General features: G+C 44.5%; 1 protein-coding gene across 2 annotated transcripts in view; it reads left to right on the top strand.

Moving 5' to 3' along the window:
• Positions 1 to 22751, top strand: part of aldh16a1 (aldehyde dehydrogenase 16 family, member A1) — a 97615-nt gene extending 74864 nt beyond the window's left edge. For both annotated transcript variants that reach the window (XM_059953980.1, XM_059953979.1), the window contains 2 exons: positions 4383 to 4508; positions 21846 to 22751. In XM_059953980.1, the coding sequence (XP_059809963.1) occupies positions 4383 to 4508; positions 21846 to 22019 (300 nt within the window). In that variant the 3' untranslated portion in view covers positions 22020 to 22751. The remainder of the gene's footprint in view (positions 1 to 4382; positions 4509 to 21845) is intronic.
• Positions 22752 to 23095: the final 344 nt, after the last annotated feature.

The raw sequence follows: 23095 nt of genomic DNA, 5'->3' as shown, positions 1-23095 counted from the left end.
CTTGAACTGTTCTGAAATACTACCTCAAACTAGATTTCTTTATCTCTGCCTCAACTTGCACCAATATCATTATATTTATCTTTGTTTATTTCATATATAAAGTTTATGTTAAGTTTGCATATAATTGATATTTGTCATATTTGTAATATATAGAGCTCCTGCTGTGAAAATAAAACATAGAAACATAGAAAAGCTACAGCACAATACAGGCCCTTTGGCCCACAATGTTGTGCCAAACATGTACTTTAGAAATTACCTTGGGTTACCCATAGCCCTCTATTTTTCTAAGCACCATGTACCTATCCAGGAGACTCTCAAAAGACACTATCGTATCCGCCTTCACCACCGTCACTGGCAGCCCATTCCATGTTCTCACCACTCTCTGTGTTTAAAAAAAAACAACTTACCCCTGATATCTCCTCTGTACCTACTTCAAAGCACCTTTTTTGTTAGCCATTTCAGTCTTGGGAAAAAGCCTCTGACTATCCACATGATCAATGCCTCTCATATAAAAAAAAAGTTTTCAAAGCAACACACACAAAAAGCTGGAGGAACTCAGCAGATTACGAGGCATCGACCAAGAAGCGGCCAAATGGATTGTCCTTCCATACATTCAAAATATCTCGAAAATGATGGTCCAACTCTTCCAAGAACATAGAATTTTGGTCTCGCATAAGCCAACAGCAGAGTAGAGTACTTTGCAGACCAAGAAAACGAACAAAGCTATTGGAAAAGACCAAAATCCAAAATCTTGGGGACTGCAGCAAATATTACGTTGGTCAAACTAGGAGAAAGCTATCATCAAGGATCTGTGAACGTCAACTGGTGGTAAAGCGGCATGTCTTTATCCAGTCTTAATCCTTGAAGATCGAGAGGGGCAGAAATTTGACTCGGCATCTGTGAATGTCATGACGCAAGCAAACATGTGGCGCGCTTCTAGGAATGAGAATTCCTAGAACCTGGTTTCCCGCAAACAATTCCTTAAACAGACATGTAGACCTTGAAACTGTTTATGAGCCAATGCAGGCAAAATTCCAGACCACATTGCATGAAGTTCGCCATGCAACCAATTCTCAATGACCTCTCCTCCCTACCTCACAATGGAGTTTCTGCAATGACGATCAATCAGCTGATTGATAAATATATAAAGGCAAAGCAATCGGAAGACACACCACAATTAATGACGCACTGATGATGTCTCCTTGAACGGTGATGAAAAGCTTGTAAGTGACTTGTCAAGATTGGAGAACAATTCCACCCAACTGTCAACCACCTGAGCTGCACATTTTCCGAATTATTTGCACCCCCTGACATTGATGTGCTATCTCATAACTTGCATTTGGGTCATCAGTGCACGTGGAGAAGAGCTGCCACTGTTTCGCTCTGCCTGAAAGAGGTTAAATAAGCTACATGTGTTTTATGTGTCTTCAACTTACAGTGTCTGATCTATAGACTTCATGGATACCAGTTATTCAGATAGATTTCTGTTCTCTTAATAGATAGAAACATTGTATTAAATGCATTGTTTATACCATGAGTGGCACTTACTAATTAGTGTATGTATGTCTGATTGAATGTATGCGTGGGAGAAGTGCTATATTTTAAATCCCGCATTAAATAATCATGACTTGTTATGGTTCATGTAGAACCATCTACAGAATGAGATTTGAGCTCATAATTTGCTTGAGCTGTCTCTACATGCCCGCTCGGTGCTGTCAATTAATTTGTAGTTTCTCTTGCCAATAACAATAGCATCTATTTCCATAGTCCCGTAAATCATTAGTTATTTTCCAGAGAACATGTCTGTGCCAGTAGAAACAATAACTGCCCAGCTTTATTCCATTTTAAAAACCATGACCGCAGTCTGTCGGTGATGGCATCTTAAGTCATATTCACACGCTGATTAAGTGTGCTAAGGATTTCCGCCTGTGCCATTTCTTCTTGCTCAGTTCCAGAACCCCAACATTCTTTGAGGGAGATAAACTTGTTTTGCTCATTTCATTGTTATCTAGTTGCTTTAATTAACCCTGGGTTTTGACTTTTTTTAAAATGAGAAATTGATCCTCGCTGTTTACTTTATCAAGGCTTCTCGTTAATGTTGGGCACCTTGGTCAAGTCTCCCAGCAGCTGCCTCTATTGCAAGTTAAGCAACCCTTACAAATCCAATAAATCCTCTTGGCTATAGCTTAACACTACTGACAACACCTTCCTAAATCTCCTTTGTATTTCTCCAGTATAAACTCATCTTTTCTACAGTGTAGTGACTAGAAGAGTGGAAGTGGAGAGGATGTTTCCTATGGTGAGGGTATCCAGAACTAGAGGGCACAGCCTTAAAATTGAGGGGCGACCCTTTAGAACAGAGGTAAGGAGGAATTTGTTTTTAGCCAGAGAGTAGTAAATCTGTGGAATGCTCTGCCACAGAGGCCAAGCCAATGCATGTACGGGTTTCCCCCGCTATCTGAAGGTAGAGCGTTCCTATGAAACCGTGTGTAAGCTGAAATGTCGTAAAGCGAAGAAGCAATTACCATTAATTTATATTGGAAAATTTTTTGAGCGTTCCCAGACCCAAAAAAACCCCACCAAATCATACCAAATAACACATAAAATCTAAAATAACACGAACATATAGTAAAAGCAGGAATGGTATGATAAATACATAGCCTATATAAAGTAGAAATATTGTATGCAAGGTGTACTTTCACTTAACAAAATCAGAAAGACAGCGAGCCAAAATCGACCTGGAGAAAAAAAATTGGCATGTACACGCCTATGCATGTGCACACCTACGTACGTTCATGCGTACGCACGTACACGCGTATGCACGTTCACACATGCGCACACAACTGCCTGCACAAGGCTTCAAGGTCAGGGTAGTCTTTCGCAGGGTAAACACAAGTATAAAGCAGGCGTCTTTTTTCCGTAAAAGCTGAAACCCTCTTTGGTTAGCGAAAAGAGGTACTAATGTAGGCCTTTCGTAACAGTGAGCTATCGTAAAGCGAACATTTGGAAAACTGGGGCCACCTGTATTTAAGGTGGAAGTTGATACTTTCTTGATTGGTCAAGGCATCAAAGGAAATGTCCAGAAGGCTGGTGTATGGGATTGAGTGGGATCTGGGATCAGCCATGATTGAAGGTCGGAGCAGATTTGATGGGCTGAATAGCCTAATGATGCTGCTGTGCCAATGGCCTAAGAAATGTTAAATCTGATTTTAGCATACCCTCCCTTCTCTTATATTCTAGTCTTCTGTTTTATTGAGCATTTATTGACCTGTTGCACATTCAGGTTTCACTGGAAGCTTTAGTCACCATTCACCATTTATCGTTTATATCCATTCACCCGAAGGTTGAACTGAAATCCAGAGGTGGAAGCTGGATGGCTGAAACCTGGACACTGGAGGCTGCCCGTTTGTGTATGTGGGTGGGAGGGAGTAAAAGGCCTTGTTTTGCTGTTGTTGACTTGTTGCTTGTTGCATTCCCACTTGTTGTATTCTGCCAAGCATCGTGGACATGGTATGTTGGCATTGGAATGTGTGGTGACACTTGCGGGCTGCCCGGGCACAGCTTTAGGTTGTGTTGGTTGTTAACGCAAATGACGCATTTTACTGTGTGTTTTGATGTGCATGTGATAAATAAATCACTCCCCCAAGTGTACTACCGGGACTAAATTGCACTTGCCATTTGTCTGTCTAATTGACCAGACCACTGCTATCTTCCTGAAGTCTAAGCTTTCCTCCTCATTATTTATTGAATGGGTGGTTCAATGTGCAGAGGAAATGTATTGCCCAATGAAGCTGTAGCCCAGCTGGAGTTAATCTAATAATTAGCGGTTAAACACTGATGTAATGTTGTTCTATGATAATTTTGGGTAAGTTTTAAAATCATGTTGGTGTATGCCACTTACAGAGTTGTATGGCAGAGAAACAGGTCTTTCAACTTTTTTGGGTCCATGCTGTGCATTGTACTTAACTGTACTCATTTCATTTAAAGCTTTAAAAAAAGATTAGCTTCATTTGTCCCATGTACATTGAAACATAAGAGTAAAAATGCATTTTGAATCAATGAGCAGCACAGGAGCACCCTGGAGGAAACCCATGCGGTCTTGGGGAGAATGCTGAAATGCATCCCACATGGTGGTGGAATTGAACCCGGGTCGCTGGTGCTGTGAGAGCGTAGCCCCCATCGCCATGGTACCGCAGTGCTGCAGTAGAGGAATGTGGTCCAAGTGCAGGCTAATGGTGTTAGCTCAGATAGACATCATAATCAGCTTGGACAAGATGGGCCTGATTCACTGCTTTATAATCCTGACTCTACAACTCATTGATCTTTGTAGGAAAGACGTGCTGTGTCAGGCCAACTGGTGAGCTTTCGTTTTCTTCACGTAGGTCTTTGAAACCTCCGATCTTCCAGCTGGCGTTGTGAACATTCTGACTGGATCACGAGATCATCTGACCAAATTCCTGGTTGAGCATCAAGATGTCCAAGCCATGTGGTACTTTGGATCTGCAAAGGTAATTGCTTCTTTTCACTGGAAACTGCCTTGCCCCGTGCTCTGGGAACGGCCAAGCTACTGCTCACACAGAGTAGAGAGACTGAGAGAAGAAACCAAAATACACTGCTGTTGTGGCTTTTGTTTCATTGGAAAAATCCAACAAGACAAAGCAAAAAATTGATTTTGAAGCTAGAATCTAATGTTTGTGATCCTTGTAGAATCTGCTACCATCACCCACATTTCCTTGTGCAGACACTTCCTTGAAACAAGACAGAGAGTCAGCAGGTGCAAGGAAGCTAGGGTTTGGGGAAAAAAAATTGTACAAGTCACGGTACTAGTGCTAGAGGTGAAGAGGGCAAAGTTATGGAACGTGAATAGGGAGGTATAGAATCATGAGGGGCATAGATGGGGCATAGTGCTTTGCTCAAGGAAAGATAATCAAAAAGAAGTTGAGATTTCAAGATAAAGAAGGAGAGAGATTTAAGAGACCTGAGATACAACTTCTTACTGTATGTGGAATGACCTGCCAGGGAAGTTGTTGAAGTGAGTGTAATAGACATTTGGACAGGTCAGTGGATAGGAAAATTTTAGGGAGATAGGGATCAAGTACAGGCATATTGAACCAACTTAGTCTGGCATCTTTGTCAGCATAGACAATTTGAGCCAAAAGGCATGTTTCTGTACTGTGTTCCTCTTTGTGAAGGTACCTTACCTGGTGGGCATTGGACTGGTGATCTGTAACAAGAGTGCGGATAGGGGTTTCAGGAGAAGTCAAACTGTGTGATGGGAGGACTCTGCCATTTAATAGAAGGTCTCAGTGGGGATAACTGACTAGGAAATCTTACAGGAATCAAATGCATCACCAAGGGTTGCCATCACCTAGTTTCAGCCATGAGATTAGAAGACAAGTGATCAAAAGGCATGATCCTACTGAAATCTCTTATTGTTTCTTTATGGTATGAAGACTGGTGGAGTTGTGATGGTTATCAGAGTTTACAACAGGATGTTGATAGGATACAGAGCTGGGCTGAGAAGTGGCAGATAAGAATTAAATCTGGAAAAGTGTGCATTGGTGCACTTTGGAAGGTCAAAGTTGAAAGCAGAGCACAAGGTTAATGGCAGAATTCTTAACAGTATGGAAGAACAGTGGGACCTTGGGGGTCTACATCCATAAATCCCTTAAAGTTTCCACACAAGTTTATAGGGTAGTTAAAAGGTATATGGTGTGTTGGCCTTCATTAGTTAGGGGATTGAGTTCAAGAGTTGTAAGCTAATTGTGCAATTCTACATCAGGGACAAGAGGATAACTGAGATTAGGGTAGGACCACTCAAGGATAAAGGAGGGAACATGTGCTTGGAGATCAAGGATGTGGGTGAGGTCCTAAATGAGTACTTTGCATCAGTATTTACCAAGGGGAAGGAGATTGAAGACTGGGAGATTAGTGTGGAACTTAGTAATTAGCTAAGACACTTTGAGATAAAGAAGGAGGTAGTGTGGAGTATCGTAAAGAACATTAAGGTGAACAGGACCTGATGGGCTACAGCCAGGTTATTGAGAGAAGCAAGAGATGAGATTGCAGGGGCCTAAACGAATATCTTCGTATCCTTTCTAGCTGCATGTGAGGTCCTGGAGGACTGGTGAATAGTAGTTACATAATTCAAGAAAAGAAATAGGGATAATCCCGGAAACTATAGACCGGTGAGTCTCGTATCTGTGGTTGTAAAGTAATCTTTAGGGGTAGAATTTGCATGGCTTTGTGTGGGGCATGTTGTATCTTTCTAACTTGTTTGAGATTTTTGAGGAGGTGACAAAGATAAAGCTGTGGATGTTACCTGCATACATTTTTAAGATGGCATTTGACAAAGTCCTTCATTGAAGACTCGTCCACAAAATGAAGATTGCACGGGATCCATGGTGAATTGGCTTGCCCATAGAAAACAGAGTTGTGGCTGATGGGACTAATTCTGGCTGGAAGACTGTGACTAGTGGTGTTCCGCAAGGATCTGTACTAGGACATCTGCTGTTGGTGAATGACCTGGATGAAAACATAGGTGAGCGGGTTATTAAGTTTGCAGATAATACGAAGATTGGTGGTGTTGTGGATAGTGTAGAAGACTGGCAAAGAATACAGCAAGGTTGTAGATTAGTTGCAGAAATGGGTAGAGAAATGACAAATGGAGTTTAACCCATCCAGATATGAAGTGTTTTTCATTTTGGGAGATCAAGTGTCAGGAGACAATACACAGTTAATGGTAGACCCTTAGTGTTGAGCAGAGGGATCTGTAAGTCCAAATTCATCGCTCCCTGAAAATGGCTACACAGATTGAGAGTGAACAAAACCTATGGCATGCTTGCATTTATTAATCGAGGAACTGAGTTCAAGAGTCAGGAATTTATGTTGTAGCTTCATAAAACTCTAGTTTGGCTGCATTCAGCTCTATTCTCCTCATTATAGGAAGGTTGTGGAGGCTTTAGAGAGGGTGCAGAGGTTGTTTACAAGGATGCTGTCCTAATTAGAAGGTGTGTGCTGTAAGGAGAGGTTGTACAAATTGTTTTTTTTTATTTTCTGGAGTACCAGAGGCTGAGAGAAGACCTGATAGAAGTGTATAAGATTATGAGAGGTATAGATAGAGTAGACAGCTAGTATCTTTACCAGAGGGCATACATTTAAGATGAGATGGGGCGAGGCCTAGGGAGAGGTGTGGGGCAAAGTTCTTTTACACTATAATGAGTGCCTGGAATATGCTGCCTGGGGCAAATACAAAAGGCCCAAAGAACACAAGATGTTGTGCCATTGGACAAAGGGCCTGACCCTGTGCTGTACTGTTCCATGCCTTACGTTCTAATTGTACCTACAGTTTGAACATGTCTACACAGAAACTGTCATTTGCAAATTTGAAGAGAAAATGCAATTTACCCTCTGAAACCTACTGATTTGTTTGTATTTGCTGCAGTACCAAGAGGGTACTGAAGCAGCACAGACTTCACTGCGGGAAGTTGGAGCTGAGTTGTGAGGGTGAATGAAAAGTCAATATCAAGTCAAGTCAAGTCACTTTTATTGTCATTTCAACCATAACTGCTAGTGCAATACATATGAGGCAATGTTTTTTCAGGACCATGGTGTTACATGACATAGTACAAAAACTAGAAAACTAGACTGAACTACCAAAAAAAAACCACAGAAAAAAAACTACACTAGACCACAGACCTAACCAGGACTGCATAAAGTGCACAAAACAGTGCAGGCGTTACAATAAATAATAAACAAGACAATAGGGCAGTAAGGTGTCAGTCTAGGCTCTGGACTGAGGAGCTTGTATTGAGGAGTCTGATAGCTTGGGGGAAGAAACTGTTGCACAGTCTGATCGTGAGAGCCCGAATGCTTTGGTGCCTTTTCCCAGGCGGCAGGAGGGAGAAGAGTTTGTGTAAGGGGTGCGGTCATGTCATCAGCGAACTTGATGATGTGGTTCGAGCTGTGTGTTGCAGCACAGTCATGGGTCAGCAGAGTGAACAGCAGTGGACTGAGCACGCAGTCCTGGGGAGCCCCCGTGCTCAATGTGATGGTGTTGGCGATGCTGCTCCCGATCCGGACTGACTGAAGTCTCCCAGTCAGGAAGTCTAGCATCCATTTGCAGAGGGAGGTATTCAGGCCCAGTAGGCTCAGCTTACCAATCAGTTTCTGAGGGAAGATTGTGTTGAATGCTGAACTGAAGTCTATGAACAGCATTCGAATGTACGTGTCTTTTTTGTCCAGGTGGGTTAGGGCCAGGTGGAGGGTGGTGGCAATGGCGTAGTCTGTTGAGTGGTTGGGACGGTACGCAAACTGCAGGGGGTCCAGTGAGGGGGGCAGCAGGGTCTTGATATGCCTCATCACGAGCCTCAGGAAACACTTCATGATGATGGATGTGAGTGCAATATGCAGAATTAACAATTACAATGCAGCATATCAAATTGGACCAGTGTTCCTTTCACTGTTTGCCAAAATACAGGTCTCTTTCAAAGCTATGGCCGCACGTAGCTGCAGGTCTGGTCTAGATCTTTCAAGGTGGGTGTGATATCTTCCTTTGATGGTTATTGAAGACAGGGCTCCTGCTGGGAGCTTAGCCCATTGGAGACTTTGTGATTTTAGTAAAGGGATTTCATTTTAAAAAGTGTACTTGACTGTATGAGCAAGTGCTCTGAATTTGTTATTTGAACAGATCACTGAGTAAAGTCCTGATCAGAATCACTTCAGCATACAGACCGCTGGTCAGGCGCTCCAGACCAGTTCAGAAGCAGGTGAAAACCTGGCCAGCAGGAGCCACCTCTGCTCTTCAAGACTGCTTTCAGCACACTGACTGGCACATGTTCAGGGAGGCTGCAACCGATGGCGACTCTACCAACTTAGAGGAGTACACGGCATCAGTGACCAGCTACATCAGCAAGTGCATTGATGATGTTACTCTGTCCAAGACCATCACTATACGTGCCAACCAGAAGCCATGGATGACCGCAGAGGTGCGTGCGCTGCTGAGGTCCCGCGACTCCGCCTTCAGAGCGGGCGACAAGGCAGCTCTAACAACAGCAAGGGCCAAACTGTCCCGAGCCATCAGAGGGGCAAAGCGTGCACACACCCGGCTAATCCACAGCCACTTCCAGGACAGTGGCGACACGTGGCACATGTGTAAGGGCATCCAGGACATCACCAATTACAGGACAACATCACCTGACTGTGCAGGTGATGCCTCCCTCCCAGATGCACTGAATAACTTCTACGCCCGGTTTGAGGCGGAAAATGACATGGCGGCGAGGAAGTCCACCCCTCCTACAAATGACCAGTTGCTGTGTCTCACCGTGGCCGACGTGAGAAGAACCCTGTGCAGGATCAACCCATGGAAGGCTGCTGGACCAGACAACATCCCTGGTAGAGTGCTCAGAGGATGTGCAGACCAACTAGCAGATGTTCTCACTGACATCTTCAACATCTGCCTGAGCAGCGCCACCATCGTCCCCGTGCCGAAGAAGTCTTCAGTGTCCTGCCTAAATGACTATCATTTTGATAGTCACATTCACATCCATCATCATGAAGTGTTTCGAGAGGCTCATCATGAGGCATATCATGCGTACCGTCCCAACCACTCAACAGACTACACCATTGCCACCACCCTCCACCTGGCCCTAACCCACCTGGACAAAAAAGACACATACGTTCGGATGCTGTTCGTAGACTTCAGTTCAGCATTCAACACAATCATCCCTCAGAAACTGATTGGAAAGCTGAGCCTACTGGGCCTGAACACCTCCCTTGGCAACTGGATCCTAGACTTCCTGACTGGGAGACCTCAGAAGGATCAGTCCGAGTCAGCATGGATTTATGAAGGGAAAATCATGCTTGACTAATCTTCTGGAGCTTTTTGAGCATGTATCTATGAAAATGGACAAGGGAGAGCCAGTGGATGTAGTGTACCTGGACTTCCAGAAAGCTTTTGATAAAGTCCCACATAGGAGATTAGTGGGCAAAATTAGGGCACATGGTATCGGGGGCAGAGTACTGACATGGATTGAAAATTGGCTGGCTGACAGGAAACAAAGAGAAGCGATTAACGGGTCCCTTTCGGAATGGCAGGCTGTGACCAGTGGGGTACTGCAAGGTTCGCAGCTGTTTACAATATACATTAATGATTTAGATGAAGGGATTAAAAGTAACATTAGCAAATTTGCTGATGACGCAAAGCTGGGTGGCAGTGTGAAATGTCAGGAAGATGTTATGAGAATGCAGGGTGACAGGTTGGTTGAGTGGGCAAATGTATGACAGATGCAGTTTAATGTGGATAAATGTGAGGTTATCCACTTTGGTGGCAAGAACAGGAAGGCAGATTACTATCTAAATGGAGTCAAGTTAGGAAAAGGGGAAGTACAACGAGATCTAGGTGTTCTTGTACATCAGTCAATGAAAGCAAGCATGCAGGTACAGCAGGCAGTGAAGAAAGCTAATGGCATGCTGGCCTTTATAACAAGAGGAATTGAGTATAGGAGCAAAGAGGTCCTTCTGCAGCTGTACAGGGCCCTGGTGAGACCCCACCTGGAGTATTGTGTGCAGTTTTCGTCTCCAAATTTGAGGAAAGACATTCTTGCTATTGAGGGAGTGCAGCGTAGGTTCACAAGGTTAATTCCCGGAATGGCGGGACTGTCATATGTTGAAAGATTGGAGCGACTGGGCTTGTATACACTGGAATTTAGAAGGATGAGAGGGGATCTGATTGAGACATATAAGATTATTAAGGGATTGGACATGCTGGAAGCAGGAAGCATGTTCCCACTGATGGGTGAGTCCAGAACTAGAGGCCACAGTTTAAGAATAAGGGGTAGGCCATTTAGAACAGAGTTGAGGAAAAACTTTTTCACCCAGAGAGTTGAGGATATGTGGAATGCTCTGCCCCAGAAGGCAGTGGATGCCAAGTCTCTGGATGCATTCAAGAGAGAGTTAGGTAGAGCTGTTATAGATAGCGGGGTCAAGGGATATGGGGAGAGGGCAGGAACGGGGTACTGATTGTGTATGATCAGCCATGATCACAGTGAGTGGCGGTGCTGGCTAGAAGGGCCGAATGGCCTACTCCTGCCCCTACTGTCTATTGTCAGTCTGGATCGGGAGCAGCATCTCCAACACCATCACACTGAGCACAGGGGCCCCCCAGGGTTGCGTGCTCAGTCCATTGCTGTTCACTCTGCTGACCCACGACTGTGCTGCAACACACAGCTCAAACCACATCATCAAGTTCGCCGATGACACGACCGTGGTGGGTCTCATCAGCAAGAATGATGAGTCAGCTTACAGAGAGGAGGTGCAGCGGCTGATGGCCAACAACCTGTCTCTTAATGTGAACAAAATGAAAGAGATGGTTGTTGACTTCAGGAGGGCATGGAGCAACCACTCCCCGTTGAACATCGACGGCTCCTCGGTAGGGATCGTAAAGAGCACCAAATTTCTTGGTGTTCACTTGACGGAGAATCTCACCCGGTCCCTCAACACCAGCTCCATAGCAAAGAAAGCCCAGCAGCGTCTCTACTTCTAGCGAAGGCTGAGGGAAGTCCGTCTCCCACCCCCCATCCTCATCACATTCTACAGGGGTTATTTTGAGAGCATCCTGGGCAGCTGCATCACTGCCTGGTTTGGAAATTGCACTGTCTCGGATCGCAAGACCCTGCAGCGGATAGTGAGGTCAGTTGAGAAGATCATCGGGGTCTTCCTTCCGGCCATCACGGACATTTACACTACACGCTACATACGCAAAGGAAACAGCATTATGAAGGTCCCCTTGCACCCCCTCATACAAACTCTTCTCCCTCCTGCCATCTGGGAAAAGGCTTCGAAGCATTCGGGCTCTCATGACCAGACTACGTAACAGTTTCTTCCCCCAAGCTATCAGACTCCTCGATACCCGAAGCCTGGACTGACAACTTGTCCTACTGTCCTGTTTATTATCTATTGTAAATGCTTGCACTTTTTTTGTGCACTTTATGCAGTCCTGGGTAGGTCTGTAGTCTAGTGGAGCTTTCTCTGTTGTTTTTTTTATTATTACATAGTTCAGTTTAGTTTTTTGTACTGTGTCATGTTACACCATGGTCCTGAAAAACGTTTTCTCATTTTTACTATGCACTGTACCAGCAGTTATGGTCGAAATGACAATAAAAGTGACTTGACTTCTAGAGCATAGAACATAGATCAGTTCACAACAGTACAGGCCCTTTGCCTATGTTGTGCCAACCTTTTAACCTACTGTAAGATCAGTCTACGCCTTCCTTCCCAAATAACCTTCCATTTCTCTACCATCCATGTGCCTATTTAAATGTCCCTAGTGTAGCTGAGCTCACCACTACCCTGAGGGCATTCTATGCACTCACCACTCTGTTTGTAAAAAGAGGAGAACTTAACTTTGGCATGCCCCTTATACTTATAGAACATAGAACAATACAGCACAGTACAGGCCCTTCGGCCCACAATGTTGTGCAGACCCTTAAACCCTGACTCCCATATAACCCCCTCACCTTAAATTACTCTATTTTCCTGTCTAGTAGTCTCTTAATTTTCACTAGTGTACCTACCTCCACCACTGACTCAGGTAGTGCATTCCACGCACCAACCACTCTCTGAGTAAAAAACCTTCCTCTAATATCCCCCTTGAACTTTCCACTCCTTACCTTTAAGCCGCATCCTCTTGTATTGAGCAGTGGTACCCTGGGGAAGAAGCGCTGGCTGTCCACCTTATCTATTATTTCCAATCACCTTAGTATTAGCCATTTATTTTCTCCCTGGGGGGAAAAGTCTCTGGCAGTCCCCTTGATCTATGCCTCATCATCTTTTATACCCCTGTCAAGTCTCAATTTCTGTTCAATTATTCAAAATATTTTTTAAAAACCTTTTCAAGTTGGCTGCAATCTACTTGGATTTTTTAAATCATTTATTACCCTGCAATTTAAGATCCTTTATTTTTTTCACTATCAATAGATTATTGCTAATGATGGGAACTTCTGTGTTAAAGTCTGAACATTTCCTAGTGCAGGAATTGGATACCGTTTGTTCATATTAGATGTGGACTTGGGGGTTCATTGACTCATTAACCTACCTGAGAGCTGCAGTTTGAATTCTAGCATAATCTAGGAGTTTGTACTGTTTGGTAGCTTGTACTCAGGCCTTTGATTTTTCAAGTAATCTCTTTGATGTTTTCTCACTAAAATAGATGCTGACCTCAATTTTATTTCAGTCTACTCATTGTGCAGTGGGATTAATTAAATATAATTTTGGAAGTGCTAGGTACTTTCCCCAAGATAGAGGCTGACCAGTTGCTACAGTCACTGTTTCCACCCAGAGGAGACCGTGGGATAAAGTATTTCAATTTTGTTTCAGTCCCATGGTTGTGTAGTGGGATTGATAAAACACTGCGCAAATGCTATACCTGTCCCCACACCTCTCCGCTTAGCACCATTCCGGTCCCCAGACAGTCCTTCCAGGTGAGGCAACACTTCACCTGCGAGCCTGCTGGAGTCGTCTATTGTATTCGGTGCTCCCGGTGCGGCCTCCTCTACATCGGTGAGACCCGACGCAGATTGGGGGACCGCTTCGTCGAGCACCCACGACACAATAGACAGGACCTCCCGGTTGCCACCCACTTCAACTCTGCCTCTCATTCCCATCTAGATATGTCCATACATGGCCTCTACTGCCATGATGAGGCCAAACTCAGGTTGGAGGAGCAACACCTCATCTACCGTCTGGGTAGCCTCCAGCCTGGTGGTATGAACATTGAATTCTCCAATTTCCGGTAATTCCCTCCCCCTCCCCCTTCCCCCATCCCAGGTCCCTCTCTGCCTCTCTCCCCTTTCAACTTTCTGCTTCTTTATCTCTACAGTTCTTTCATGCTTATCCCCTCCCCCTCCCCCTTTATCTTTCCTCTGATTGGTTTTCCACCTGGCACCTCCAGGCTCTACCCCCTCCCCTATCTCTATTACTGGGCTTCAGCCCTCCCTCCCCCCCCCCCCCATTCCTGATGAAGGGTCTCGGCCGGAAACGTTGGCTACTCTTTTCTCATGGATGCTGGCTGACCTGCTGAGCTCTTCCAGTGTTGTGTACGTATTCTTTGATCAACAGCATCTGTAGTTGTATTTTTGTGTTTTGATAAAACCAGTGGTGGAAGTGAGTTTAATTTTAACATTTAAGAGAAATTTAGATAGATACATGGATAAGAGGGGTATGCAGGGCTATGGTCCAGGTGCAGGTTGATGGAACTAAGCAGATTAATAGTTCGGCACAGATTAGTTGGGAAGAAGGGCTTGTTTCAGTACTTTTAGTATTCTATGATTCTGCTGAGATGTAAAGGTATGTTAGAATGCTTTCATGATTTGTTTACGCAGTTAACTATAGCAAGCTAAACTTAGACAAGTGGAAGTATGCACCAAATCTTTATCAGATTTATCATTTGTGTCAAGCCTTGACAAGGAGTGGTGAGCGGAAATGTTTGTTTTGAAAATCTAACTGCGATAACTGCAGGAAGGAGCGGGATTAACCTTGAGAGCTGCTGATGTTAGCTCTTCTGAAACTGTACACAGGACAAGAAAACTGTGCCTCTTTCATTTCTTTTTAATCACCTAGCATGGTAGAATGTTAATGGATTGACCACTAGGTTAAGATTACATTGGAGCAGGAAGAGTTAGAGGAGCTGGATCAGGTAATTAGATCAGCACACAGAATGTACTGGAGGAACTCAGCAGGTCAGACAGGATCCATGGAAAGGAATAAGCAGTTGACATTTCAAAACGAGACCCTCCATCAGGATTGGAAAGGAAGTGGGAAGAGGCTAAAGGGTCTCAGCCCTATACGGTGATTACTGTTTTCCATAGATGCTGCCTGGCCTGCTGAGTTCCTCCAGCATTTTGAGTGCTGTTGGGAAGAGGCCAGAGTAAGGAGATGGGGTAAGGAGTACAAAACTGGCAGGTGATAGGTGAGGGGGAAGGTAGGTCGGTGGGGGAGAGGAGATGTAGTGAGAAGCTGAGGGGTGATAAGTGGAAGAGATAAAGGGGTGCAGAAGAAGGAAAGTGATCGGAGAAGAGAGTAGATCATTGGAAACAGTGAAGAAGGAGGGGCACCAGAGGGTGCTGATGGCAGCTGAGGAGAAGAGAAGGGTGAAAGGGTGAAGGATAGTAAAACAAGAGAAGGGGTTGAAGAAATTATCCGAAGTTGGAAAAATCAATGTTCATGCTATTAAGTTGGAGGCTACGCAGTAAAATATGAGGTATTGCGCCTGCAACTTGAGAGAGTGGCCTCATTGTGACGGTAGAGAAGGCCATGGACCAACATGTCAAATTGGAAGTGGGGAGTGGAATTAAAATGGTTTGGGCAACAGGAAGTCCTGTCTGTTGTGGAAAGAGTGAAGTTGCTTAACAAAGCGATCCCCCAATCTATGTTGTGTCTCACCACGGTTAGATCGAGTTATTGAAACTCATCAAAAGCTTTCTTACTTACTCCCACCCCCCCACCCCCCCCCCCCCCCCCCCGTGCAGGGTTTACTAGAATCAAGGGGCTAAGTTCCAGAGGTGAGCTGCAAGTAACTGCCTCTGATGGAGAGTAGCATCAAAGAGTCCTGATATAACTGAGTGTTGTAGAAAACACTAGTGATAGGAATGTAGTCAGAGGTCAACCCTCTCTGCACCAGGACACCAGTGGGGTAAAAGCAAACAGGGTTTCCCCCTTAAGTGTGGATGAGACTAGAACTCAAGAGCATAGGTTAAGGGTGAAGATGAAATGTTTAAAGAGAACATGAGGGGGAATTTCTTAACTCAGACGGTGGTGAGAGTGTGGAACAAGCTGCCAGTGGAAGTGGTAGATGTGGGTTTGATTGTAACATTTAAGAGAAGCTAAGTGGATGAGTGTGGTATGGAGGGCTAGGGTCTAGGTGGAGGTCAATGGGACCAAGCAGAGTAATAGTTCGTCAAGGCAGGCGGTGCTGTAGTACACTATGACTCTAATGGAGGAGCATCCTGGACAGTGATGTGGGCCTGACCATCTTCAGCTGGTTCATCAGTGACATTCCCCTTTCTGACCACCTTAAGGTTGGTTATTAATGACTGCCTAGCATCCATCCTTGCATATCAGAGTACAAGAAGACTGTATCAGTATCCACTTGTGGGTTGAGGTGGCAAAGAAAATTTGCATCTCAGAAATGTTGGCCAGCAGCTAACATGAGAGAGTCTAGCCACTTCCCCTTGACGTTCGATAGCATTGCCGTCATTTGTTCACCCACCATCAATAATCCTGGCTGTCAGCTGATCACCAACTCAGCTGGACTAACTAAATACTTGGTTACAAGTGCAGATCAGGGGCTGGGTACCCTATAGGTTTTGATGTTCTTCTTGAGATCCCAAAGTATTTCCATCAAAAAGGCAGAAGTTAAAAGTGCAATGGAATACTTGCGTGGATGAGCAACCAGTGAAGAAATTTGGACAGGTCTATAGAGGGTCATGGCCTGGCTTCAGGTGAATGCTACTACGCAGAATAAGAGTTTGACATGGACTAGATGGACTGGAGGGCCTGTTTCTGTCCTGTAATGCTCTATGACTGACTCTAAAAGCCCAACACATCCCAGAGCATTGCATATACTTGATTCAAACACTAGACCTGCAGTGTGTCCACTGATAGAAATGGAATGCAGTGTGTTCTGTCTGTCTATGCAGTTACACACACAGGTCGTTCTAACAATACCTTCCAAACCTGTGACCTCATCCACCAAGAAGGGCAGCATGTTCATGGGGGCAACAACGGCTGCAGTTTCCCCTCCAGATCACACACCATCCTGCCTTGGAAGTATATTGCTGATCCTTTGTTGTCTCTGGGGCTGAGACCTGGATCTTCTCCACCAAGACGCCACTTTGGTAGTGCCTTCAAAGACCAGAAGATCTACAGCAATTTCAGCAGGAACGTCGCCTCCAGCATCTCAAGGGTGATCAAGGATGGGCAGTTAAGTGCCAGCCATTTCAGATTAAGGTTAAGTGGGCACATGGCTCAAGGGTCAGAGTCATCAGATTAAGTCAAGTGTATGTGAGACTCAGCCATACACGAACTCAATGAGACAGCGTTCCTCCGGGGCCCTGGTGCGAAACACTGCACGTACAGTTGCACACAGCACAGTCACAAAATAATATCGCAAGTCCTGAGTGGCATGGCCTGAACATTAATGGTGCATGGGATGTTGTCCTGGAGCTAAGTTCCAGCAAAAACAATCATGCACAAGTTCCTCATCTCCCACGGCCGAAGGTAGTCCAGCCTGCCTTCTAGGGAGCGAACACTAGAGAGCAGCACCAACAGGAGGTTTGGCCTTCAGGGTCAGCCTCCAACACACATGGATTCCAGCATGCCTGCTGTGCCTCTGCTCTCCCCCACAACGCCTCCACCCCTGGGTGGCTGTAACGGGCGATGTCACGGCATGACATCCTCGCCTGTGCAACAGCGAGTCCACACAGGTCTCCCGCCGTCAGTCTTCCCAATGAATGAGTAAACCGGACTTGCAATTCTTTGTATTACCAATGTCCATCAGGTTCTTGTGATCACAAGAAAAACATGTAAGACAAATATTTGCACCTTTTGATAGGCCCGGAGAGATGTTCAAGCCCGCCAACATCTGAATGTTTGGAAACCAATATGAGAGAGATGCACAAGAGCTAAGAGCAGGAGTTGACCATTCAGTAAGATCATGGCTGATCTGGCTATGGACTCAGCACCTGCCCTTTCCCCGTAACCTTCAATTCCACTGATATGCAAAGAACTATCTAATGCTTCCCTGATCAGAGAATTCCACAGATTCTCTACTCTCTGGGAAAAGCAGTTTCTCCTTCAATCCTAGATCTATTCCCCTGAATCTTAAATCTGTCTCCAATACTTCCTGTCTTAATTATCAGTAGAAATAAATTTCCTGCATCTATTGTATCTATCCCTTTTATTATCTTATATGTTTCTATAAGATCCCCTCTGATTCCTTTGAATTCTAGTCAGTCTTGTCCTAGGCTACTCAATCTCTCCTATATGGGGAAAAAAAACTTTCCTCTCAGAGTAGTTGTGATCTGGAGGTTACTACGTAAAAGCATGTTGAAAATGGAGTTCACCAGTGCCTTCACAAGAGGTTTGGATGGACATTAAGCACATAAAAGGCAGTGGAAGAAGTTGCCAGTGAATGGGACGGATAGAGAGGATCTATGAGCAAGTGCCACAGGGTGTGAAGTTGTCTCTTGTGCTATAACAGTCCTAGACTGAATGAGTTATGTAAGGATATCTGACCCTGCATGAACTAGAGCAAACTATGGCTCACAACACGTGCAGCCTACTTCCCATTGAGAACTGCTTATTCATTGACCATAGTGAGTAATCAATCATCTCTGTCAGGGTGAGAGTGTGGCCATTTCTTCTATTTGCCCCCACTGTTAAGGTAATTGAAGGCTGACATCTTTGAAGAAATGTTTGAAGACTAGACTTGTGCTGGGTTCATTTTACTTCTAAACTTGATATTACCTCAGTTCTCCTGTGGTATTTTTGTGCTTGCACGAGGTGACGTCTGATCTTGCATGCTTAATGCAAGTAACTTGTGTAGTTCCCCTATTTAATGTTGACTCGGTGCCCAGATTCATTTTTCTTGCTACAATGTAGGTCAGATCCTGAGACTTGCAGCATTTAATCTCTGTGCAAGGCACTGGCTTGCAGCTGTTTCCCACAATGCTTGGCTGCCATCACCGAAGAGATTTCACTTGTCCTTTACCAGGATGTGGGTGCAGCTAGCTTCTTGAGTCCTGATGAAGGATCTCAGCCTGAAATGTCAGCTCTTTATTCCTTCCCACAGGTGCTGTCTGACCCTCTGAATTCCTCCAGCATTTTGTGTGTAATGTTCTGGATTTCCAGCATCTACAAAATCTCCTGTTTTTATAAGATTGCTTAGGTTGCGGTTGCTCTCTTCAGAATCAAGATAGCCTGTGGTGGGATTTAATCAAAAGTGTACAAACAGCAAGAGACCTAGAGAAAGTAAATAAGAAGGACATTATTGCCCACAAAAGCCTACACTGAATACAATGCAAAATTAAACTAAATCTCTTTCCTCTGCACATGATCCATATTCGTCCATTCCTTGTATATCAGTGTGTCTAACAGCCTTGCACAGAGATTAAACACCACTATCGTATCTGCTTCCACCATGACCAATTGCAGCCTGTTCCAGTTGTCTGCCCCTCTCTCTGTAAAATGAAAGCATGTGTTACCCATCTCCTTTAAGCTCTCCTCTTGTTGTCTTAAATGCATGTCATTTTTAATATCAGAGAATTCTTACTCAGAGATTCTTACTCTCTGCAAACCTCCTTGAAACGGAAGAAAAAAACCCCAAAGAATAAAGAACCCCAAGGACCCCTCCCACACACAAGAAGCATCCAACCCTTCCCCCCCATTTATTCTAATATAAAGCATCATCATTCCCACCACCCACCATGCAAGCAAAAGCAATGCCCCCAAAGAGAGCCCGTGGTCTACAGTCTATCAAAAACTAACTGTTCACAGGCACTCTCTCACTAACAAGCGAGAGACAGCAGTCGCTATTTTGATGTTACAGTCAATCTGAAGAGATGCTTTTATTTATTTAGAATTCCCCGACTCAAGAATCAGCAAATCGATTACTCAAATGCAGAGCCCTCCGACAGCCACTCTCGCTGCCTACAACATTCTGGCTCCTGCTACATTTCAGTATGTGACACCAGCGAAAATTCATGTCCACGGGGTCTCCTTGAAGTCACCTGACTTTCAGGCCAAATCTTGACGTGGCAAAACGCAGCCAATCAGCCATTTCCAAGAATGGCAACGTGCTGCCGCACAGAACTGCGGTCTTTGAGTGGTGCTGTAGACAAAAGATCCCACTGGGACTTTAGCCACCCTGAAAAGGAAAGTAGAGACATTAGAATAGGAAGAACTTGACTGCTTCGTTGGTGAGCTGGGAGAAGCCGCCAACTTTAGCTCCGCTTCAGTGATTGTCCTTGAATCAATTTGACTTTTTTTTCATTGTTTGAGATTTGTACTGTGGGTAAAAGATCCCATCTACCCTGTCTCTACCTCTCATAATCTAATAAACTTCTATCAAGTTTCCCTCAGACTCTGACACCGAAAATGCATCCAACCTCTTTTTATAGTCTATACTCTAATCCGGGCAGTATCCTGGTGAGAGTCTGCAACCTTTAAAGATAATTAGTTGAAGGATTATAGGCCTTAAGACACTGGAGCAGGATTAGGCCATTCAGCCCATCAAGTCTGCTACACCATTCCATCACAGTTGATGTATTATTCCTTTCAATCCCATTCTCCTGTCTTCTCCCCGTAACCTTTGACATCCTTACTAATCAAGAACCTATCAACCACCGCTTTAAATATGCCCAATGGCTTGGTCTCCGTAACCATCTAAGGCAATAAATTCCACAGATACGCCACCCTCTGGCTAAAGAAATTCCTCCTCATCTCTTTCTAAAGGAATGTTCTTCTATTTTGAGGCTGGGTCCACTGCTCCTATACTCTCCCACTATTGGAAACGTTCTCTCCACATCAACTCTGTCCAGGTGTTTCAATATATGATAGCGTTCAAGGAGACTCGCCCTCATTCTTCTAAACTCTAGCAAGTACAAGCCCACAACCAACAAATGCTCCTCATACATTAACTGTTTTAATTCCGTGATCATTCATGGGAACATCCTTTGGACCTTCTCAATGTCAGCACATCCTTTCTTTAAAGTGGAAGTTGAGGAAAATTTTGACATCGCCAAAAGGTTACTGTAGGTCTAGAACTTGCTGTCTGGTGGGTCTATTAGAAGCAGAACTTCCATGACATTTAAAGGGCATTTGTTCTTCCTAGTATCCATCTATCCTTCAATCCAAAGGCTCATAACTCTTTGCTGGGGCATGAATTCTAATTGGCAGTGGCATTTCATATATTTTAAAAACTTGACTTCTAAAGCACTGACTTTCTCAGTGTTATCAAAGATAAAGATTCGCTTTATTTGTCACATTGAAACATACAGTGTATCAACAACCAACCCAGTTTGAGGATGTGCTGGGGGTAGCCTGTAAGTACTGCCATGCTTTCGGTGCCAACTCCGCATCCCCACTAACCTTAAATATTGTGTCTTTAGAATGTGGAAGGAAACTGGAGCACCCAGAGAAAACACACAATGTCACGGGGGCAGGAGAACATAAAAAATTCCCTGCTGACAATGGCGGGGTTGATCCCCGATCATGATTGCTGTAAAGCATTGCGCTGAATGCTATGCTACCGTAGCCCCTTCACTGTGTTCTGTGACCAAATAACATGAAAATAATGCAGAACTGTTCCTCTTTGTCATTCTGGCTTAATCTATATCACCAAACCGGTTGTGGCAAGCGGTCGTGTTGCCCATCACTACTTTCACTTATATCTGCAAAACAAAATAATTCGTGTGTTTTATCACGTCCTCTGGTGGTTGTCCTTCACTTTCTCCCATGGTCCTCTCTCCTCCCTTATCAGACACTTTCTTCTTCAGCCCTTTACCCTTTCCACCTCCCAGCTTCTAACTTCAACCCCCACTCCCCCCACTCACTTGGCTTCACCCATCACCTTCTAGTTTGCACTCCTACCCCTCCCACCCCACCACCTTCTTATTCTGGCTTCTATCCCCGGTCCTGATAAAGGGTCTCAGCCAGAAACATCAACTGTCTATTCCTGTCCTTAGAAGCTGCCTGTCCTGCCGAGTTCCTCCAGTAGTTTGTACGTGTTGCTTTAGATTTCCAGCATCTGCAGAGCATCTTAAAATTCACGCCTGCTTTGTTTTCTCTAGGGGTCAAAGTTTGTTGAATGGTCATCAGCAGAAAACCTGAAGCAGACTTGGGTGAACTACGGGGTCCAACGTGACTGGTGCAATTCCCAACAGGGGACAGGGGAAGAGTTCCTCTACCATGCCACACAGTGCAAGAACATCTGGATCCCAATGGGGGAAGTCTTTGCCAACTAGAGCCTGCTTATCTAGGGCTAACAGATCATCAGCCCAAACCTGTCCAGAGCTTAACTGTCGTTTCACATGCTTATCGATGAATGATTTTCAACACTTGAGCTAATTATATCTACTCTCCAATTGTAATGTGAATGCTTTGTTTAGACAATGTACACAGATATGACCTGGACTTGGACACAGTGGCACAGTGTTTTATGCCTAGAAAACAGTACAAGTACCCTACCAACAGCTGTTGGTCAAAGCAAGAGCAAAGTTTTATTTTGTCTTTATAATACCACAAATTGAGTTTCAGCAGTGCCACAATTTAAATAGTTTATCGGTTTGGAATGCCTTGATCTGACTTTGAAGATTAGACTGTTTCTATCTTAGTTCCTTGTGCAACTCACTGGGATTCTGTAAAGCAGTGGTCCCCAACCACCGGGCCACTGCTGTAAAGAACTGAACAGTTAAGTGTGCCAGCTAGGCTTTTGCCCCCTTTTGCATTCCACCTCTTCAGTGTCCCATCCCTAACTGTAAATCGAGTTGGTTCCCTCACCTGCCAATTCACACATTTGTCGAGCACCTGTTTCGATTTCCCGATAACCAGAGACGGGTAAGCTGGAGAGTGGGGTGAACATTGTCATGGGGTGAACCCATTCTCCCAATATTACCTTTCTCATGTGGAAGCCTTCCTGTTATTTGTGTTTCAGTGCCGTTATGGAATAAAAACCTTTTTCACGCTAACAAAATTAAGTTCAAGTTCAAGATTATTGTCATTTAACCGTATACATGTTAACAGCAGGGAGACATCTGAGTGAGTGGCCGAAGAAATCTGTAAATTTAACTTTCCCGTAGAACCGAGTTCCTTATGGAGCTTTGCAGTCAATACAAAAGTGAAGCCCCTGTTCAGAAGCCTTTCCTGGGTTTCTATGGTGATAAACATATAGGAGAGGTTCACCGCGGTTCCTCCCAGTCATTGACCTTTATTCTCTTGACTTTTATCTCCACTCTAGTTTAAGGACTGTATCCCCACTTTATTATAATAAAACTAACAGTCATGTAAATATGTGTAACAGCAGCAATAAAAGATGAAAAGT

Source organism: Hypanus sabinus, chromosome 29, assembly GCF_030144855.1.
Source record: "Hypanus sabinus isolate sHypSab1 chromosome 29, sHypSab1.hap1, whole genome shotgun sequence".
Taxonomy (NCBI): domain Eukaryota; kingdom Metazoa; phylum Chordata; class Chondrichthyes; order Myliobatiformes; family Dasyatidae; genus Hypanus; species Hypanus sabinus.
Note: the sequence above shows the minus strand (reverse complement) of the source record. Positions and strands in the feature narration are given on the sequence as shown.